The following is a 20606-nucleotide window of genomic DNA, read 5'->3' as shown; positions in this document are numbered from 1 at the left end:
TGGATACGGGCCTGGTGAGAGTCTATTTGTCTCTTCATACGTCCTCTATATGTAATGGTACAATAATACGTTAACCTTTTTAAGATGTGTATACTCAAATACGAGGCGCATCCAGAAAGTAACTTTCCCACGCGTCCCATAGTTAGAACTCGTATGTTGCTTGAAGCGATTGCGTGCATGTAAAAGATTAAGCTCCTAGCATGACGCATGCTCCAGCAGAACTTCTCTAGTACTCTCAGTAGCGTCGTGGCAGTGGTTGAAGATGGATGTTCCTATTCCAGTTTTCCCCGCGTGTGAAGTGCGAGCAGTGATGAAGTTTTGAATGTACATGGTATAGCGCCGATTGAAATCCATCGTCAGCTGTGCCAGGTTTATGGTCTAACGTTATGAGCAAGCAGATGGTGCGTTCGTTCACTTCCCACTGTCCGTGATGAAGGTTGGTGTCCCACTGCGTTCTTCATCATGAACATTTTGGAGTCCTACTGCAAATTGTCTACACCAACACCAACAACGTACCATCTGCTTGCTCATGACGCTAGGCCCATAGACCTGGCACAGCTGATGATGGATTTCAATCGGCTCTATACCTTGTGCATTCAACCTCTGCCACGATGCTATTGAGAGCACTAGGGAAATTCCGCTGGTGCATGCGCCATTCTTGGACCTTAGTCTCTCATGTGCATGCAGTCGCTTCGCGCAACATACGGTTTCCTAGCTATGAGACGTGTGGGAACATTACATTCTGGATGCGCTTTGTATAAGTAAATTATTACTGATAATTATAATAAGTGTTTGTTTGTAAATTATGTTTTTTTTTTTTTTAATGTTCCTTCTCCCAGCAGATGACATCTAAATAAATGTTAAAACACATTATTCAGATGCCTATCAAAATAATTTACTCTCTGTTTTGTTACTTGATGTCAATTGGAATATTATTGATAATGATGTTGTATACATAATATGTACTTTAAAATGTCCATGAGAGTATTCATGCGTATACAATTTTGTAAACTTTTTAATTGAAGAAATGAGCAACTAATTTTTTTTTATGTCATGGTTGTAGTTATTCTGCATCGACTAAAAGACAATTATTGATGTACAAAAATATATAATCATTTTTAATATATTTGTTTTAAGTAAACACTGTTCGTTTTAATACAAATGTAAAATGTTATATATAATTGTAATTATTATATTCTTTTTTAAATAATATATATTCTTAATGAAAATTTTAAATTGTTTCTATTGTGATTAGCTAATATGTCTGTCTCCCTTATAATTTGAATACGTGCCTGAACCTTTACATATAAATTTGATTTAGTTGTCTTGTTTAAATTTGACAAATATCTCAAGGAACACAATACTCACTTTATAACTTAAATGCACTAATGAACATTGGCTACATTTTGCTAATACATCCAGTGTGTCCAGATTACATCCTCACTATTTTACAAAATTGATGAATATTACTCTACATTATTAATGTAGATAATAAATTTACTATCTAGAGAAACAAGCATTTTAGGAATGATCCAAGAAAAATGTTTCAAAAGATTACGATCTAGGCCAAGAATTTTAGGAATGATCCCAAAAAATGCATCAAAAGATTGCAATCTTGACCAATAATCAGTTTTTGAATCAGGCCACAAAATTTTTGAACAGCCACTAAATGCAGTTTTCGTAATTTTTACGGAATAAGCACATTATACTGAGTTAAGTGATAGTTTGGGTTTGGCTGCCCTATTTGTAGTTCTCCAGATATAATGAATGCCTACAAGAAAATTTTTGCCTGAAATATGTGGGATCTTTTGATTCCAAATGTAGTGTGAACTTAGAGAATTAAATACCAATATAATTCATGATTCATATAGCACACACTGGAACAGAGATGGTCATCCTCCCTCATTTTGCCCTCATGAGGGCCGCCCTCACCCTCACCTCACCCTCATTTTAGTAGTTGAGGGTGAGGGCGTTGGAGGGTGAGGGTAATAAAGTAATTGAGGGTGTGAGGGAGGGTGAGTGTGAGGGCGTCAATGGAGGGTGATGGTGAGGGAGGGTGAGTGTAAGGGCGTCAATGGAGGGTAAGTGTGAGGGCGTCAATGGAGGGTGAGTGTGAGGGAGGGTGAGGGGAGGGCGTCAATTGAGGGTGATGTGTGAGGGAGGGTGAGGGGAGGGCGTCAATGGAGGGTGAGTGTGATGGAGGGTGTGTGATGGAGGGTGAGGGGCGTCAATTGAGGGTGAGGGTGAGGGAGGGTTAGGAAAAATGACCGTCTCTTCACTGGAATACGCAGGTGCACTTTCGGATTAATATTCTCAACATACGCATCAAAAATATTGATTACAGATGAATCCCACTAAATAAGACACTTTTAGATGGAATTAAACTTTAGAATAATAAGCAAGTCGTTTAGAACTATAATTTACACGTCACCTCTTGCAATCTTACAAACTTCATGGTGGGACATTGTTTTCAACTTCAAAGTTTTACCTTCAGATAATTTTTGTTTATAGTGAATTATTTTATTGTTAAATAAACTCCTATTAAGAATAAAATATAAATTAAATGTGACTTCACACATTGTAAAACCACGCTCAGGAATTGTAAGTATCATTATACGTACAGGTTTCTGTAATTCCTGAATCTTTAGGGTTCCAAGCTTTCGACTCTCCTCTAGAGTCTTGGTCACGGAGGTTAAAAACAGGAAGAAAAAGAACGGAAACATCAAGGAATAAAAAGAAACGAACTTACCAAAGGGAACAGCTGTGCTGTACAAAAAACAAGTTGTCAAGTGAGTCAGCAATTGACAGATGATGTTGAAACGAACTAAATTTTATTCATTTAAAAAAAAATAAAATAAATCTAGACAAGGGATAGCTGAGAGACAAATGAAATGTGATTATTACAACATTTTCATGGTATTGGACTGACAATAAAAAGAACATGAGTTGGCAACCATGCAACAAAAACAGAAAAGTCGCACAAATTGACTCCGCCATATTTCAACATCATCTGCAGATCACTGACGCACTTGACAACGTGTCTTTTGTATAGCATAGCTCTTCCCTTTGGTAAGTTCGTTCCTTTTATTCTTTGATGATTCTGTTCTTTATCTTCCTGTTTTTAACCTTCGTGACCAAGACTAGAGGGGAGAGTCGAAAGTTTGGAATCCTACAGAGACCTGTAAGTAGAATAAATGTGACTGTTTTAATGAACTTAGTTATCAAAGCATTCACAATCTTTATCTAAATATCCTTTTCTCAAATTGAGATATGAACTTCTTTGTCTCAATATAAAAAGTTTTAAATACCCTCCTTTCAATTAGTGATAAAGAGCTGAGTAAAACTTTAATTCTAGAATGTGTTTACTGGTGTGAAACTATCTTAATAATTCTGATAGAGTATCATTGTCATCTTTAGCGTCCTTTACATGTTCCTTTCTCCTAGTACTAATATTGTTTTTAATTATTTTAATATATGAATCTTTACATTTACATTTCATCTCATATATCGTCGCATGAGAACCAGACGAACGTAACTCTATTTTCGTAGGTTTACAAGCGAGAGGACAAAAATATTATTTTCTTAGAGAAATGTATTTTTAATAAGATGGTAATTGAGCTACATTACAACAGATGTTCGACAAGAAGAACAGGTGGCATTACGTTCCATTTATACCAAGTGGGGCTTTCAAAATTAAGTCCAAACACGAAGAAAACGAAAACCGCGTTTTTGGAGTTACGTTCCTCTAGTTCTCATGCGAAGATATATCATTTAACGAGATACGATCCACAAAATAATTTTTGTAATCATTAAGGACATTTCCTATTTTTGATTTTTAAAGCAAAATTTTAGATTGTACCTTTTAGCTAGTTTCGGAATGAAAATGAAATGAAATCTTTAAGTTTTTTACGTCCTACGGTTATGCCGGCTAGGCTAAAGGAGACAATGCTGATGAGAAATGGATGAAATGGTGGAATGAAGAAAGGGAGAGAAAAAGAGAAAACCCCGAGAAAACCCCAACACACGGTGTTTGTCCATTACAAAGTTTATTTGGCGCGAGCCGAACAAAAGCCAAGGATGACCATGTCATAGTAGCTATAGCTTTTAAGTTGAAAAATAAACAATTTTCTCACCTAATTCCTCCAATGTTGAAACCAATCTATACGCCTTTGGAGCATACTGGCTTCAGACTATCAGAATATTGACTTTTATGAGTTAGAATGAACTGATTTTTTTATACGCATACATGTTTGATTGCAATAGTTTTTCTATAAATAGTAGAAACAGATTTATTATTACGTCTTTGAAATCAAAATAAATAAATAAACAAATTTGTCTTTGTATGTTCAAACGTTAATTTTAATGTACTATTAGTTTTTCAAGTTCAAAAAGTAGATATTCTACAGCTGGTCGTCTTCTCTGTATGAGACATCGATATATTGAATAATCAATTAATGTTGTAACATAGTGAAGATGTTGCTTGTAAGTCATTGTTACAAGTAGAATATTTTGAAAAGAACGAAAGTGTAAATAGAGATTTCTGAATATTTCTCAATATTTCCTTACTATTTTTTTTTTTTTTATTTCAACATACACATTTACTTCTGAACAGATTTAGTTTCAATAACATCTGCAACTACGATATAGAACATTATACTTTGAAATAATAAGGATCTTTACCCATTTCTTTGTACGAAGTAAGTGATGGATTGGAATTACTGTTTTATATATACACAGTACATACATATAATGCTTTAAAAGTTACTATTTTTATAAAAAAGAAGAAGAACAAACAGTTGAATATTGAAGGAACAAATTATTTCCTTTCTAAAAATTACTAGGAACGGATTTTTTTTTTTTTTTTAATGGCTGTATGAAGAATAAAATAGTGCTTTTATTACGTAAAAGCAACGTAAATAGAATGAAGTTTCTTTTTAAAAGAAATTTTCAGAACATGACATCTAAACATTACAATCTTGTTGTTCACCATGTAATGAGTTTACTTATCAAATCCTGAGTCATTATAACTTATGGTTTCTGTCATAAAACATTGTAAATCAGCAAATAATCTGAAAGGATAGGAAGAGTTTCGTTTCTGAAGCTAGTAAAAAACAAACCTGTATATCTAGAGTGACACTATCATAATAAAAGATTGGGAACAAGGTTTGGCTGAAAACTTTTTTGTTATTGATTTACTGGGACAGTTCCTCGTAACTCTTAAACAAAATTACAACAAATATAATCACATACAAGGGCAATCAAAAAGTTCCCGGAATGTTGTTGCAGTTTTTTTATTGCTACAATATAAGTATACATTACAACGATATGTTGTATTCTTTTAAACTTTTTTGGGGCAATATGTGATATTTCTTTAAATATGTACTAGTCAGCTATTTCTATGGTAGAAGAAGAAGAAGACAAAAATAATTATATTTTAAAAATCAATGTTTTCGTGTATGTATTTATTTGTTTTGGGTAACCATGACGATAGGTTGAGTGTCGACATAGAAACAGAGTTACTGTAAGATATAATATAAATAACATCAGAGAGATCACGACGAACATAAATGGTATAATAAACGACATTTTGGTACCATATTAGTTTTGTTTATTCGTGTGGCTCAAAATATATCCAAGGATCAGGGCTATAGAACATCGATCAAGAGTGAAATAGATCTATTATTCGGTCTAACATTTACTTAATCGACTTCAAAATAGGCATCTTTGGAACAAACACTTGTACCACTGTTCCCGCCATTGCTGGAAACCGACGAAAGTCCTCTTTTGGTATCTTCCGAAGTTCAGCCATCACATTTGGTTTTGATGTCTTCTACGGTGGCGAAACGGATACCTTTGAAACCAATTTTGTCCTTAAAGTATTATTACTTTAAATAGTTTTAAGGCTATCAAAGTCTTTGAAGCAATATCTCCCATTTGCACATGTAGCAAGTTATCATAAAATAAGTATCGCTGTTTAGAGAACTCTGGAGACGTAACCACTCGAAAGAATGCAGCCAAACTATGTAGGAGCATACTTGGGAACATCCATAAGCGATTGGTGTAGAAAACAAAATTAGTCCCAATTTTCGCCACCAGAGGTAATTGTGGCGCTGTACAACGCCATGGAAGTGCAGCGTGGAAGAAAAACGACACTAGTGATGCTAAATGATAAGAAAGACTGTAATTATCTCTCCAGGCGCTTACTCCCGCCTGCATGTGTTTCAGTGATACGGGTTTGAGGGTCACTATGTGTCAGAAGAGAATTGATGGCGATCCGATGTTTGCTTCTTTTTTCTCCCCACACTCTTTGCATTGTGTTCAAGGGGTCCTGGGTTCGATTTCCGGTGAAGACACACGAGAGTCGGATCCCACGTTACCCTATAGGTCTCGTCCTTAGAACGCCATCATCATCTCGTACGGTACTAGTCCATGCATTTTCCTTGCTCAAGGACCTCTACATCATCATAGCTCATAACACATCGCTACACCACGGGGTTATTAATAAGCGTACAAATCAATGCCACGCGTTGCACGGGGGCATAATTACGGCCTTTCTTTCATTGAATGTCAATATAATTTGTCTTCCATACTACATTCACCGTATTTAACACTGAACAGAAACACAATAGCTTCTGGAGGCGAGATTTAACACTAATCTTTTTTTGGAATTTTGGAGGGAGTTTGCGTTTTAGGGACCACAGGAAAGACTAACATTTAACTTCGCTTTTGTAAAATATTAAAGAATTTTAAAGAGACGTTTCAGTTCCAAATGCCCTTCCCCGTAAATCCACCACTGACCACGGGGTATTAATAACATTAGTAATCAATGCGACGAGACCCACAGGAGGGGTAATTACAGCCTTTCTTATCATTTAGCGTCGTTTTTCTTCCACGCTGCACTTACTTGGTGTTGTACAGCGCCATAGTTACCTCTGGTGGCGAAAATTGGAACTAATTTTGTTTTCTACACCATTCGCTTCTGCATGTTCCCAAATACACTCCTAGCAGGTTTGGTTACATTCTATCAAGTGCTTACGTCTCCAGAGTTCTTTGAACAGCGATACTTATTTTATGATAACCCGGTACATGTGGAAATTGGAGAAAATGCTTCCAAGACTTTGATGGCCTTAAAACAATTTAAAGTTGAGCGTTCCTCGAACTGCGATATTGCGCCAACTAATCATTACATACCTCTCCATCCAACTTCACTTCTCGTACACTGTCTGTTACGACCTGTTCACACTTGTTAAGTTCATAATTACCTAGGTAGCAATTAAAGACTGTACTGTACAAGATTTATTATGACTATATCATAAATGCCAAATTCGGGAACTTTTTGACTACTGGGTCAATCCAAATTAAATAGACCAATTTCCAGGTCAAAGGTTGCTGACAAAATTTATTTATTTTTGATTTTTTTTTTTTTTTTTTAACCTAAGATTGCTACACATTTAGGGACTTGAAAACCGGTATTCATTTATTTTTTGGACAAGCAGGTTTGTTTGTGGCGGCCATTTTGTATAGGCACCTGAGCGTATTTTGCACTTTTCAGAGGATTCCGATAAACTCTGTAACTTTTTAGGTTTTAAAGATAATGAGTTCAAACCAAAACCATATGAAAGATAATGAAATGGACAACATTCTGTGTTCTGTGCACATTCAGACGTACTTTAGAACGTTGGAACAAGAAGCTCTGAACATTGAGGTTTGAAACCTAGAAATGGCCATTTTGGAATGTACATTTTGAAACCAAATAAATGAGACTCACCTTCAATTCTTTGTCTACGCCGAGACTAGATAGTAAACAACGTCCCAAACAAGTTTCAGATCTGAGAACCTTGTACTTTTTTTTTTTTTTTTTTTTTTTTTTTTTTTTTTGAAATTTCTAAACTTTGCCAATCTTCAAAAACGTGTATTTTTACCATCAAATATCTGAGGGTGGACAGAAGTGAGAAATCCCAAATTTGCACAAAATAGACAATAGTTATGCAGTAACAAGTAAAGTTGCATCACTGAGACCTGAGTAATTTCTGAGGTATAAGTTGTTGCAGTGATGTGAAATTCACGATTTTAAAAACTGAACAGATGTGCAGGTTTTGTGTTGATATACTATCTAAGGCATACAATTTATCTATATTTCATCAGAAGAAGTGCAGTCAAACAGCAAGAAAATCAAGATTTGCTACTTGTATACGAATTATTAATACCAGATCATATCATAGATTTGTACCTCTGACGAAAACACAAATCAGATCAATTTACTGATTGCAGTACTTCAGTAGTTCCAGAACATAGCATATTGTCATTTGTACCTAATGATATCGTAGCCTCTATTTATGACAGAAATGTTGGATTGGGGAATTCAAGACATCAGTCAGGAAAATAACGATCTTTTTGATCACTTTTTCCATCCCCATTGCCCAAGAATCTCTTTTAAACTATGTACGAATGACAAAGTGTGGGTGCCAATTACTAAGGTTCGCCAGAAACTCACGCCTACAGTGTTCACAACTACTACAGGCCGTACTTTCAATATCAGTGCCAAACTCTGTACACAATTACTCAACTATTTACCTCACTCATGTCTTAACAGTAGCGCTTAGGCAGAAAAGAAATAACGGATGACTTTCGTTTTTTGTACAAAATATGATTCATAAATTATGCACACTTTAACCATTTAACATTACTTTCGTGTTATTTTGAATTTAGCTACAAAGTTTATGTTCATTCCAATGGTGATTCATGATATTAAGTCCCAGTGAAAAGAAAACCCCTATAACTCAGAAACTGCTCAAGTCTCAGTGATGCAATTTTACCCACTTGTTACTGCATAACTGTCGTCTATTTTGTGCAAATTTTTGATTTTTCACTTCTGTCCTTCCTCAGATATTTGATGGTGAAAATACACGATTTTCGAAACTTCGCAAAGTTTAAAAATTTCCAAAAAATCAAGTATAAGGTTTTCAGATCTGAAACTTGTTTAGGACGTTGTCTATTATCTAGTCTCTATGTGGACAAAGAACTGAAGGTGAGTCTCGTTTATTTCGTTTCAAAATGTACATTCCAAAATGGCCATTTCTAGGTTTCCAACCTCAATGTTCAGAGCTTCTTTTCTCGACCTTCTGAAGTACGTCTCAAAGTGCAGAAAACATAGAATATTGTCAATTTCATTATCTTTCATATGGTTTTGGTTTGAACTCATTATCTTTAAAACCTAAAATGTTACAGCGGTTAACGGAATACACTAAAAAGTTCAAAATGTGCTCAGACGCCTATACAAAATGGCCGCTATCACAAAACCTGCGCAATTAAAAAATAAGTGAATGCCCGTTTTCAACTCCCTAAATGTGATACAAACTTAGGTAAAAAATTAATAAAAAGCTAAATTTTGTCAGCAACCATCATTGGTCGATTTCATTTGGATTGCCCCTACCTTTGTCCCTTGTCTCTATCGAACTTCATTGTAAGTCTTAATGCTAAAATATCACTCACACTATTACGAATAGAATGACTTCATATGAGAAGAAAAGTGAGTTTTTGTACATATATACACTATTTTATTTAATTTTTACATCCCATTTTTTTTTTTAAAAAAAAGGCGTTTACTACTGAATCGATTCAGTTTGGGTAATGTCCATAACTACAATGCAGAACACTTTGTCACCCTAAACATCACTGATTGTATAGGTAGTCCAACCTTCTTAACATAACTTAAGCGAATTTCGCCTTCATAGGTTGTTCTATCGTGGTTTGATGACCAAAATTCAGTATGATCATAACGACTTTCTTACCTTTTCTAAAACTGTTAATGCTTCCTAATAAGGTAACAATCAAAGCATTTTGTATATTGTTCATTATAGCATTGGAAATTTTCAACATATATTAATAAAACAAAATAGATCAAAGTATCATATATATATTAAAAAAAATTGTGTAACACTTTCATAGATGTTACATTTCCGAAATTATTACACAAGTTCTATTAATATATGGGTTCCTACTGGCCAGGGAAGTCAGGGAAATCTCAGGGAAAATGATGTAGGTCAGGGAAGCAGACTGGAAATTAGGGAAAGTCAGAGAAATTTTATAAAATATATTTTTTTCTAACATTAATTATACACCAATTTCACCTTAGCCAACCATTATAATACCTATTTATGGGAGATAAGTGGAATATATGTATGAGCAATTGATTATTATTTGTCTCTATAGAATAAATGTTCTTATATATAAATATTCAGTGTTATTTATTCCTTATTTATGTCAATGTTATCAATGTTAGAAGTCAGAGAATTTCTGCCAAAGATTAGGGAAAGTCAGGGAAATAATTTCTGCAAATCAGTAGGAACCTTGTATATACTTAGCACTTTGGTCAGTTTTCTTTTATTAATACATACCAGGGTATGTTGGTATTTTTCAGTCAGTTGCCTGGATCTTCTAGCCAATTTGAGACTCTCTAGTCTTCCTGGATATACCTTGAGAATAGGAACAACTTTAGATGTCGAAACATTGAAAGATTACTCTCAATTTTATCCTGATTCTTCGAGAATGTCTCTTCAGTTTACAAAGTGGTAAAAATTTCAACTCATTCATCACTGTTTTTGTTTCTTATTAGCATTAACAAAACTATATATATATATATATATATAATATCAAAAATTGAACTTACATACACATACGTGTTATGGAAGTAGTAGGAACACATATTTTTTAAATACTTACAAATACTATTTATATACACTCACACGCACACACCACATACATGCACCAACGTAGACAAACTAACTACGTTTACAAACATTATTTTCAGGTAAGGAATTGTCGCATCCAATCGAAATACTTTGCTATATCTGTAAATACAACGTATTCATTTAAATTACAGAACCGTCTATCTTCACTTGGCAAGGAAATAGAAACAACTCCTCTAAGGTACCATCTTCTGACTCCTCTTGAATCTGGTAACAAGAATACCATTCCCCCACCACTGTCGCCGTTACAAGGACCAGTACCTGTATATAGAAATCAAAAACTGAATTTTAAAAGCAAATTATTTAGATTAATTTATTTAATATATATTCATTTTTCGCACAACTCTTGAAAAAATAGAAGAAACTATTAGTTGATTTTCTCTCATAACTTGTCATATAGTAAAACTATTTAAAATATGTTCAAGAAATATCGTGTTTCGTCAAATAATTTACACGACCATGTATTTTGCGTACCCTAATTTTTAAAGAATTAATTTGAACATTGTATTTTAGCTATGCGTATTTTAGAAATACGGACAAAATCTCGCGGTCGAAACCCCGCTGCCCAAAATCTCATGAGCCAAAACTTCGCGTGGCCAGAACCCCGCCGCCCAAAATCTCGTGGGACAAAATCTGGTCGGGCCAAAACCTCGCGTACCCAAAACATCGTTTGGCCAAAACCTTAATGGAATGAAACTTCTCCATAAAATTAACCCAATGAGTTTCTTATTATGCAATTGCATATTATTATTATCATTATTATTATTATTATTATTATTATTATTATTATTATTATTATTATTATTATTAATAATAATAATAATAATAATAATGAGAAGAAGAAGAAGAAGACATTTTCAGAGATTTGGCGAGTGACAAAAAAAATCAAGCCCACTCCAATCCCCCCTTAAGACACACATTTCGCCAAACATCATTTTATTCTATGATGCAAGGAAAACATTCAAATAAAATATCAAAGTTATCTGCTTAATATTTTCAGAGATCTTGCGAACGCCTAAAATAACACAAAACACTGTCTCACTTGCGAGGTTTTGTCAAGGCGAGATTTTGGCTCACGAGGTTTTGGTCAGGCGAGATTTAGGGTCACGAGGTTTTGGGCGGCGAGCTTTTGGCCAGGCGAAGTTTTGGTCCGCAAGATTTTGGTCCAAACCATATTTTACGCACTTTTTTTTCTTTTTCAGTGTGGTATGAATTTTCCTTCCTTCAATACACATAAGACCATAAAATAAAATAAGACAATAAAGAAAAGAGAAAATGAAAAAGAAACAAAAGAAACAAGAATGGAGAAAGAATAAGAAAGAACAGAGCAACACGTACAGAAAAGACATATATAAGAGAGCCTAGATAGTATAGAAAATAAATTTTAAAAAATTTAACTAATTTCAAAAACAAAACGATAAAAATCAGAAAATAATAAAAACCTGCTAAAAATAGAAAACAATTAAAAAGCTCCTAAAAGCAGAAAGTAATTTACCTATTCTAATAAGGAAAGTACTTATTTTTATTTAATTTATTGTAAAATAACTTTACGAACCTATCTACTTTAAATACCATACATATGTTACGTTATATCTACCTTTATAAGATTAAGTTTCATTACTATTATGTATCAAAAAATTGATGGGCAAAATAGAAGAAAGAAAAACCAAAAAAAGGCGGAACGGACACAATGGTAGAAGCAGAAACAAAGAACACACCAATACTTACAAAGAAACATGCATTGAAATTTGCTTTGGATAGATGAATTTTAAACAAATAATAGAGCACATAGTTCAGTACTATCATAAAAACTTTTTAAAGTATATTTTAGCTTAAGTATTAGAAAATTGTTGGAAATTACCATTTCTGAATCCTGCACAGAATGTTCTGTTGGAAGTGAACGACACGAATTCTTGTTTACTTCTCAAACACTGTTCCTGAGATACGACTGGAATTTGTGCTTTTCGTAGCGTCTCACTGATTTTGGAATCTGGTGTTCCTTTCCCCCAGCCCACCACCTAAATAACAGAAAGACATCAATCAAGAAACTACATCGCAATACAACAGCATGTAGACGGTGCTGTACCAGGAGAAAATTTTAAGTTACGTTTCAACTATGAACAACTAATATCATGAGTTACTGATATTAGTTACTGATATTAAAGATAAAGCAGCTTGCTGAAAGGAATATTTTCGTGAAATATCTATTATTCGAGTCATCATCAATCGCGTATCTGTTCGTGTTATTATTTAATCGTGCGGTTCATGACCTTTTAATACATAGACTGAAAGGTTAAATAAAAAAATAATAATAATTCTTTTGTAATTGTCAAGTATTTATTGGTTTTTCGAAATTGTATAAAGCAGTTGTGTATTCTATTTGTTAGTGAAAATGAATTCATAGTGTTATTGTAATGACACATACGTAAGTGGTTTTTAAAAATAAATAAATAAAATAAAATAAAAGATCGTTGTCACAAAATAAAATTCGACAAACGAAAATATTTTGGGATCATTTCAAATTGAAATGTGATAATAAATGGTCTTGTTAACTTTGTAGGTGGCATGTTAACATACGTTGGTGTTAGTAAATTTGTGCATGTTGTGGTGCACGTGTCTACACATAATAACAAGTAATGAAGTTGCATGCATATAGGTCCATCACCGTGATTCAAAGGTGGTTGCGGGATGGAGATCTCCTCCTCCCTAAAAGAACTCTAAATTGTGTTCGAATCCTGTTTGGGTGAAGTTATATTGTTTATTCAGGTTATGAGATGAGGCATTGATCTGGAATCGTTTCTGGTAAAATGTAAGTTTAGCTATATGCCATGCATATAAATTAATGTGGATCGAACCGCACGTTTTACAATTAAGTGACAGTGACCGGAAAAGAAACGTCACGGAATCGAACCATAAATCATCTGTTTTTTTCCAAAGGTGGATCAAACTTGGACTTATGTCCGAACATTTAACTACATAAGTGGTCGATTCCTTTACAGAAATTCGTGAGATCGAACCCAAACTACTCATAAATAATAGAAAAGATCAATGTTTAAAAACTGTATAGAAAGGAATACCTGCTATGATTCGGTTAATTAGTTCCAAGAAATGTCCGTACTGTACAAAATCGCGTTGTGCGAGGTCTATTTAAAATGTGTTTAAATTGAATTTGTTCATTATAAGAAAATGGGTAATAAGTTTCAAAATTCAAAGAAATAGATTTATTTTTATAAACTAAATAATAAAGTAAGTATGTAACGTGCAAAGTTTGCAAGAAAAACTGCGAAAAAAGAAAAAAAGAAAGAAAAATTAAATATTTTGGTTTTACGACTCTCAGTTGTGCCCTGCGGGCTAAAGAAGATGGTTGATTAATGAAAGTGAATATTGTGAATGGAATTGGTAAAATGAGAATGTGAGAGAACCTCAAGAAAACTCACGAAAACTGTGATGTCTACCATAATCTCACATGGCCTAGGATCAAGCAAGGGATACCACGCTCTAGAGGTGAGGACTACGCCACTTTGATACCATGTTTCTATTCTTAAGTTAGAGGTAATATTGTTATATTATAAGCCAATATTCGACTCGACTTATACATTAATTCCATCTACCATGCAGGCGTGCTATTTAGTTCTATTTGGTTATCTTTTTTTTAAAAAAAAAAAAAAACTATTCTTATTCATCGGCAGAATAAACATGTTAGAATAATCTCTTTGTTACAAAATTTGAATATAACTTAATTTAATTATTGAGCTCTTACCGTTCCTACTTCACCAACAATAACATCAAGACTGCTGCTTTTATCCCACATACACACTGGACGAATGTAGAAATTGTACTCGACCTCATTCTTCAATGCAATTACAGCTAAATCAGCATCCCAGTTACTGTTACGGAAATAATCCGGATGCAGATATATTTCTTCTGGCTGCCAATAGAAAAAAATAAATAAATACATTACATCCCTTGTAATATTTTCTAACTTATTATTCTATGGCTATTTAGAATACTATAAAGTCTCCATTGCAGTACTCTAAATCAATGTTCCATTATTTATAATTTGTTTTTTTTTTTTAATTTATTTATTTGAATTGTTGTTCTTATCAGAGTAATTTAAACAAGTGGGTTATTTTTTTTATTATTATTACAGAACGTAAATTCAAATAAGAAAGATAAAAATTCTTACTATATTGTAATCCTAACTATATATAAAACTACATGAACTGACTGGCATAAAATAAAATGGTACTTCCGGTTGACGTGGAAAGTTGAATTTAGCATGATTAGCTTTCGGGAACAAACCGACAGGAAAATTGCCAATAATTTTAGTTTGTAAGTGTATAAGCATATATAATTATTTTACCTTGAGTTCTAGTACTTAGGTTGTTATGTGATAATATAGAATGTAGTTAGTAAAACAGAAACTTTCTGTACTATACCTCTTTTGTGTAGTATAGGTTGTGTATAGAAGCTGTTAGAATCATAGATATGTGATAGAACTTAGATCTCAATATACTGTAGATGATGTCTGTAGAAGTAGAAATTATTTATCAATCATAGAACTATTAAGAATATCAGACTTCTTTAAACAATATGCATGCATTACAAGATGATAGTAGCTTTTTCCCTGGTAGAATAACGTTAATTTGATGCATGCACGTTAATGCAAAGTACATTGACATAATACTTAGTATCTTTACTTTTATTTTTATATTTATTACATTTATTATTTCCTTATGTCTTTATTTATTTATTATCTCTTTTACGATTTTCTTTGATTCAGTAATCGATGCAAGTATAATACAACTAATATCAGATTCACTACGCGTTGTGAATATAATAAATATAATGTATTTATTTCACAATTGTGTTTATACGTCATATCAAAAAGAATGTAAAACTCATAATTATTATTACATATGCAACACTTTAAATTTCTTGTTATAATTCCAGCTAGTTAATAGGTTTTGCTATAGAGATCAACAAACGATATAAATACATCTATACACATATTGATATGAATAAAAGTTAAACTTAAGTGTACTTTAATCGAAATATAATGAATGAGAGTTTTATTTGAAACAAGTCTTACTGAAATTTAGGTTTGATTCTCTTAAAAGTTTGTTCAATTCATTTGTAAATATCGAGATTGTTTACTACGGCAGGAAATTCTGACAGATATCCAAATTAGGCCTTCCTAACTAATTGTGAGATTACCCGTATCCAAAATTTCAAAAATTTCAAACTGAAATTGTTAAATTTAACGTTACCTTATAATTAGTTGAATATTTAGATCGAGTATATTCTCCTCTTTCTTTTACTGATCAAATAATTCTCATAAAATATATGATGAGTCTTGAGACAAATTATAAAATCAATGTTAAAATTATGCAATTCGTAAACTTGAAAATTAAATTGTATATTACTTTCCACTTCTTTTTCTAGGTTTTTGATTGTACTAAAATGGATACAACGAGTACTGCTTTTTATTAGTAATGTTGTAAATTTCATAAACACATAAGAATATATACAATGTTAATATATTGAAAGATTAATAAGTAAATTGAAACATGATGTAAATTAAGAATACTTCATCATGTATTAAAATCATACCAAAAGTCTAAGTTAGATTCTGAAATAAACAAGAAAGAGAGCAAGCTTGTAATGCGAAATAACTGGAAAATTACACTTGTCTTCCTCAACGACTTTGAAATTCCTACTATAAACTTACATTATATTTTATGATGGTACAATGATATCCTGTACTATTTTTCTATACTGCTCAGATGAAAAATGGAGTTACACTTTTCAATTGAAGATTATAAATTATCCTTCTTAATTTTTATGTGATCTTTGGCTTCTTGTAATTAACGTAAAACGAAATACGCATTTCCTTAAAGTCTTCTAAACGTTTAGGAAAGGTTCCCGCACTGCATGCTTGAAGTTATATAGTTGTAGAAGAATGTACTTTTAACAAATTGAATGAACCATCAAACTAATTTTCCAGTATAGGATGAGAATAAGGAACATTCTTAAGATATTATGTAAATTTACAGTAGAAATTTCGAACCACCGAGCAAGATAGAGTACTTATTGAAATTATACGAAGATTACAAGAAAGTAAGGGACATTCAGAGGTAAGTATTTTCTAAATTTTATACACAGTTTTTTTTTTTTCTTTGAGTGATTTCACTTAACAGTTAAACTTACCTCACGCACTTGACTTCCAGGTTCTGCTGTCCAGTTTCTAATATTATATTTTCCCATGAAAATTACAAATGAGCTTACAGAATAACGTTCTCTAGATGGATAATGAATACAATGTGCGGCTGAAAAGTAAATTGGAAACATAGACACGAATGACTTGGGCTATTTGGAAAATATGCTTACAAATTTTTCACATAAGAAATTCAATGGTATTTGAAAAAAAAATTACGGCAATTTATATGTTCTTTTCGAAGATAAATATTAAGAGCAACGGAGATACTCATACATTCACACACATGGAAATGATAATCTATTTATTTTAATCTTCGAATATATGGGTAAGGAAGATTTAGATTAATATAAAATAAAATTACATAATAACTTTGCAACCTATTTAAAAGAGATAATCAGAGAGGGTGCGCATTAACTTAATGTGCAAGGTACTAACAAATAATTATCATAATTAACATCACTTCCACAGTCGAAGAATATCTAAACAGATCACACTGCGACTTGAAAAAAAATGAATTGGTTTACTTCATGTAAATATTTACTAGCAATTACAAATCGTTATATATATTTTATTGTAAGTAAAATAGGTTGCTATAAATTACATTATATTATTATTATTATTATTATTATTATTATTATTATTATTATTATTATTATTATTATTATTATTATTATTATTATTAGAGCAGCAGTGTCAACTACTAACCGAGAGCCCAGCTTCGATTCTCGCTGGGGGCAGGAGGTTTTCTCCATCTACTCTATTTCCAATGTGATTCTCATGTTCACCCAACCTGTTTAGAATGGGGTCCTTCGGCAAACTGTGAGCTGGAGCTGGTCGGAGAAAGATGCTGACTATACCATTTCCTTAACTCCTAAAGTCGCGGAAGTTTAGATCCTCCAAACCTTGGGACACTTATTTTCTGTCTCATATTGGGAGCAACTTTTATTTATTATTTTCCTTCATGTACCTTTAAAGTTTTTTCCTATTACAGTATGCTTAAATAGATTTTCAAAAACGTTTTATTGTATGATTTCCTTCATAATTGATGATTGTTATTTGCTGTGTTTGTTTAGTCATGAATCATGAGTCATGAGTCTGGAAAGATAAGTACCGTAACTGCTACAATTAAGCAATGGCAGTTAAATATCATTTTGTAATAGGGCCTCCAAAAACAACTAATAAATCTAATGATGCAGTATAATTCGTACGTATATTCTCTGAAATAAATTTATGCCAAGAATACTATCACATTTTACTACTATTGTCTCTGTTACACTTTTTGAAATTTTAAGGATCTTCTCTATATTCATCTCTACTTTCTTGAATTTTAGTAAATGACTCAGAGACAATAAAGAAAACTTAAAAATTCCGTAAGTCAGATAGTATCTACAAAATACAATTAAATAAACTAACAACTCTTTCCTTTTTTAGAAGATCATGATGCAAACTTTATATGTTGCCACAATTATCTTGTAATCAAATTTCTATATTATACCAGAGGTCCTAAAATAAGTATTTTATATTAATAGCATTTCGTACGCATAAGTATTATATTTGTAAATATTTTCATGCTTGCTGTTATTGGTTTGTTTCAATAAAAACTAGGAAGTAGTGGTAGAGAATATTGAGAATTCTTAAGAGCAACCCAGGATAAGTTTTTTGTCTTCAATGTTTGATGAGTCAAATAAATGGGCACAATGTTTGCAACATCCGATTTAAAACTAGCAGTGCAATATTTCTAAGATTGGCATCCTTTAGTTTCCTGAAATATTATCCTGCCTAGGTATGCTATGATGGTACAGCTACTAGCAAAAGTTGTATATAACCTGTACGCTCTTTTCTAAATAAATTTTGAAGAAATCGATATATTTTAACTCACTTTTCTTTGTCGAAGATTTCAATTTGTCAATTCATTCAGAAGTTATTTGGAAAAGGACACACAGGGGTTATATATTAATTTTAACTAGTGATTGTACAACATAAGTAAGGACAATTTATTTAATATATAGACTGTTAAATAAGAACCAACCTTGGGTAACAAAATGTTTCTTAGTTTGTACTGAAGTGCAATAGATTTCAATATTAGAAAAAAATGTAGTTTTGTTATTTGATTTGCGTCCGTGAGTTTTAATGGTAAAATGAGAGGCCAGCATAAAGAGCTGACATGTCTATTACATAATATACTTAAAGCATATTTAACTCATTGAAAGTAGAGTTCAGTCAAAGGTCTCTTGACTAAACACAAAGCGAGTTAAATAAACTCTCGTGGTGTACAATGTGTTAACAGTATCTTAGATATCATAATATACGTATATTAATAGTACTTCGTGACAATAATATATTATATATTTATTCTATGTAAAACATATCTTGCTATGTACTGAAAAATTAATCAATGCAGACAGGTATGAACAGTACGAATTTCGAAACACAAGAAATATCTTGTGCAATTCAGTGAGTCATTCGATCGTTTCCTACTTTTTATCTAGTAATAATTCATTACTGTTATGATTATATTATTAATTATACATTCTCAGAATGTAGGAAACAATCAACTACAAATTGACAACAAAGCCAGTATTGTTACTGGAATGTTATTAACTTTCCTGCATCTCCAACCTCTGTCAATGGCTGATGTTCTTTTTCTTTCAAATTTACTTGAAATTACTTTCTTAAAATCGCTCTTACTATCTCAACAGACTATAGATGTCCATTTCTCTTGATAATGGATGTACAAGATTCAAGATAGAAATGTTAGAAATGAATCAAACAAACAAACCAGGATGGAAAACTAAAATTCTTCTATCTTAAATCTGAAGCATCTCCGCAAAAACTACTTTGAATACAAAACATAACACAGCCACACACTAAATAAATAAATAAATAAATAAATAAATAAAAATAAATAAATAAATAAATAAACAAAAATTAATAAATAAATAAATAAAAATAAAAAAATAAAAGTTCTGTGCATCGGACCCCAGTGGTGTGTATTGCTAAATAGAATCCAAATATTTAAACCCCAGGACGATCGATCGTCTCAATTTTTTATGGGCGAAAAACTAGCGATTTTCAATAGGGAAAATACACGTAACACAGCCATATAAAAAAAAAAATCTGTGCAATGGACCTCAGGGTATGGATTCGGTAAATTTTGGTACGCAGAATTAAATTTCGAAACCCCAGAACGATTGGCCTTATCAATTTTGTTTTGTGGCCCAAAAAAAAAACGTATATGCTGTCGTACATACCAAAATTCCCTGAAGTTTTTCGCCCATGAAACAAAATTGATACGGCCAATCGTCCTGGGGTTTCAAAATTTGGATTCTGTGTACCAAAACACATCGAACCCATACCTTGGGTTCCACTGCACAGACTTTTTTTTTTTTTTTTTTTTTTTTTGTATGGCTATGTTACGTGTATCCTCCCTATCGAAAATCGCTAAAGTTTTTCGCCCATAAAAACAGTTGACACGATCGATTGTCTTGGGGTTTCGAAATTTGGATTCTGTATAACAAAATACATCGACTCCATACCCTAGAATCTGGTGCACAGAACGTGTGTGTGTGTGTGTGTGTGTGTGTGTGTGTGTCTGTCTGTCTAATTGTTTCTTAAGGGAAGATTTTAACTTCAATTTA

The 20606-nt window shown here is 32.5% G+C and overlaps 1 protein-coding gene across 2 annotated transcripts in view; it reads right to left on the bottom strand.

The window, feature by feature from the left end:
* Nucleotides 1–4331: 4331 nt before the first annotated feature.
* Nucleotides 4332–20606, bottom strand: part of LOC145692853 (serine protease gd-like) — a 53395-nt gene continuing 37120 nt past the window's right edge. For both annotated transcript variants that reach the window (XM_081768372.1, XM_081768373.1), the window contains exons 7-10: nucleotides 16959–17077; nucleotides 14509–14676; nucleotides 12610–12766; nucleotides 4332–11009 (exon numbers count right to left, since the gene is read on the bottom strand). In XM_081768372.1, the coding sequence (XP_081624498.1) occupies nucleotides 10807–11009; nucleotides 12610–12766; nucleotides 14509–14676; nucleotides 16959–17077 (647 nt within the window). In that variant the 3' untranslated portion in view covers nucleotides 4332–10806. The remainder of the gene's footprint in view (nucleotides 11010–12609; nucleotides 12767–14508; nucleotides 14677–16958; nucleotides 17078–20606) is intronic.

Source organism: Thermobia domestica, chromosome 8 (genome assembly GCF_964235325.1).
Source record: "Thermobia domestica chromosome 8, izTheDome1.hap1.1, whole genome shotgun sequence".
NCBI classification, from domain to species: Eukaryota; Metazoa; Arthropoda; class Insecta; order Zygentoma; family Lepismatidae; genus Thermobia; species Thermobia domestica.
This window is presented reverse-complemented; position numbering and strand designations above follow the sequence as displayed.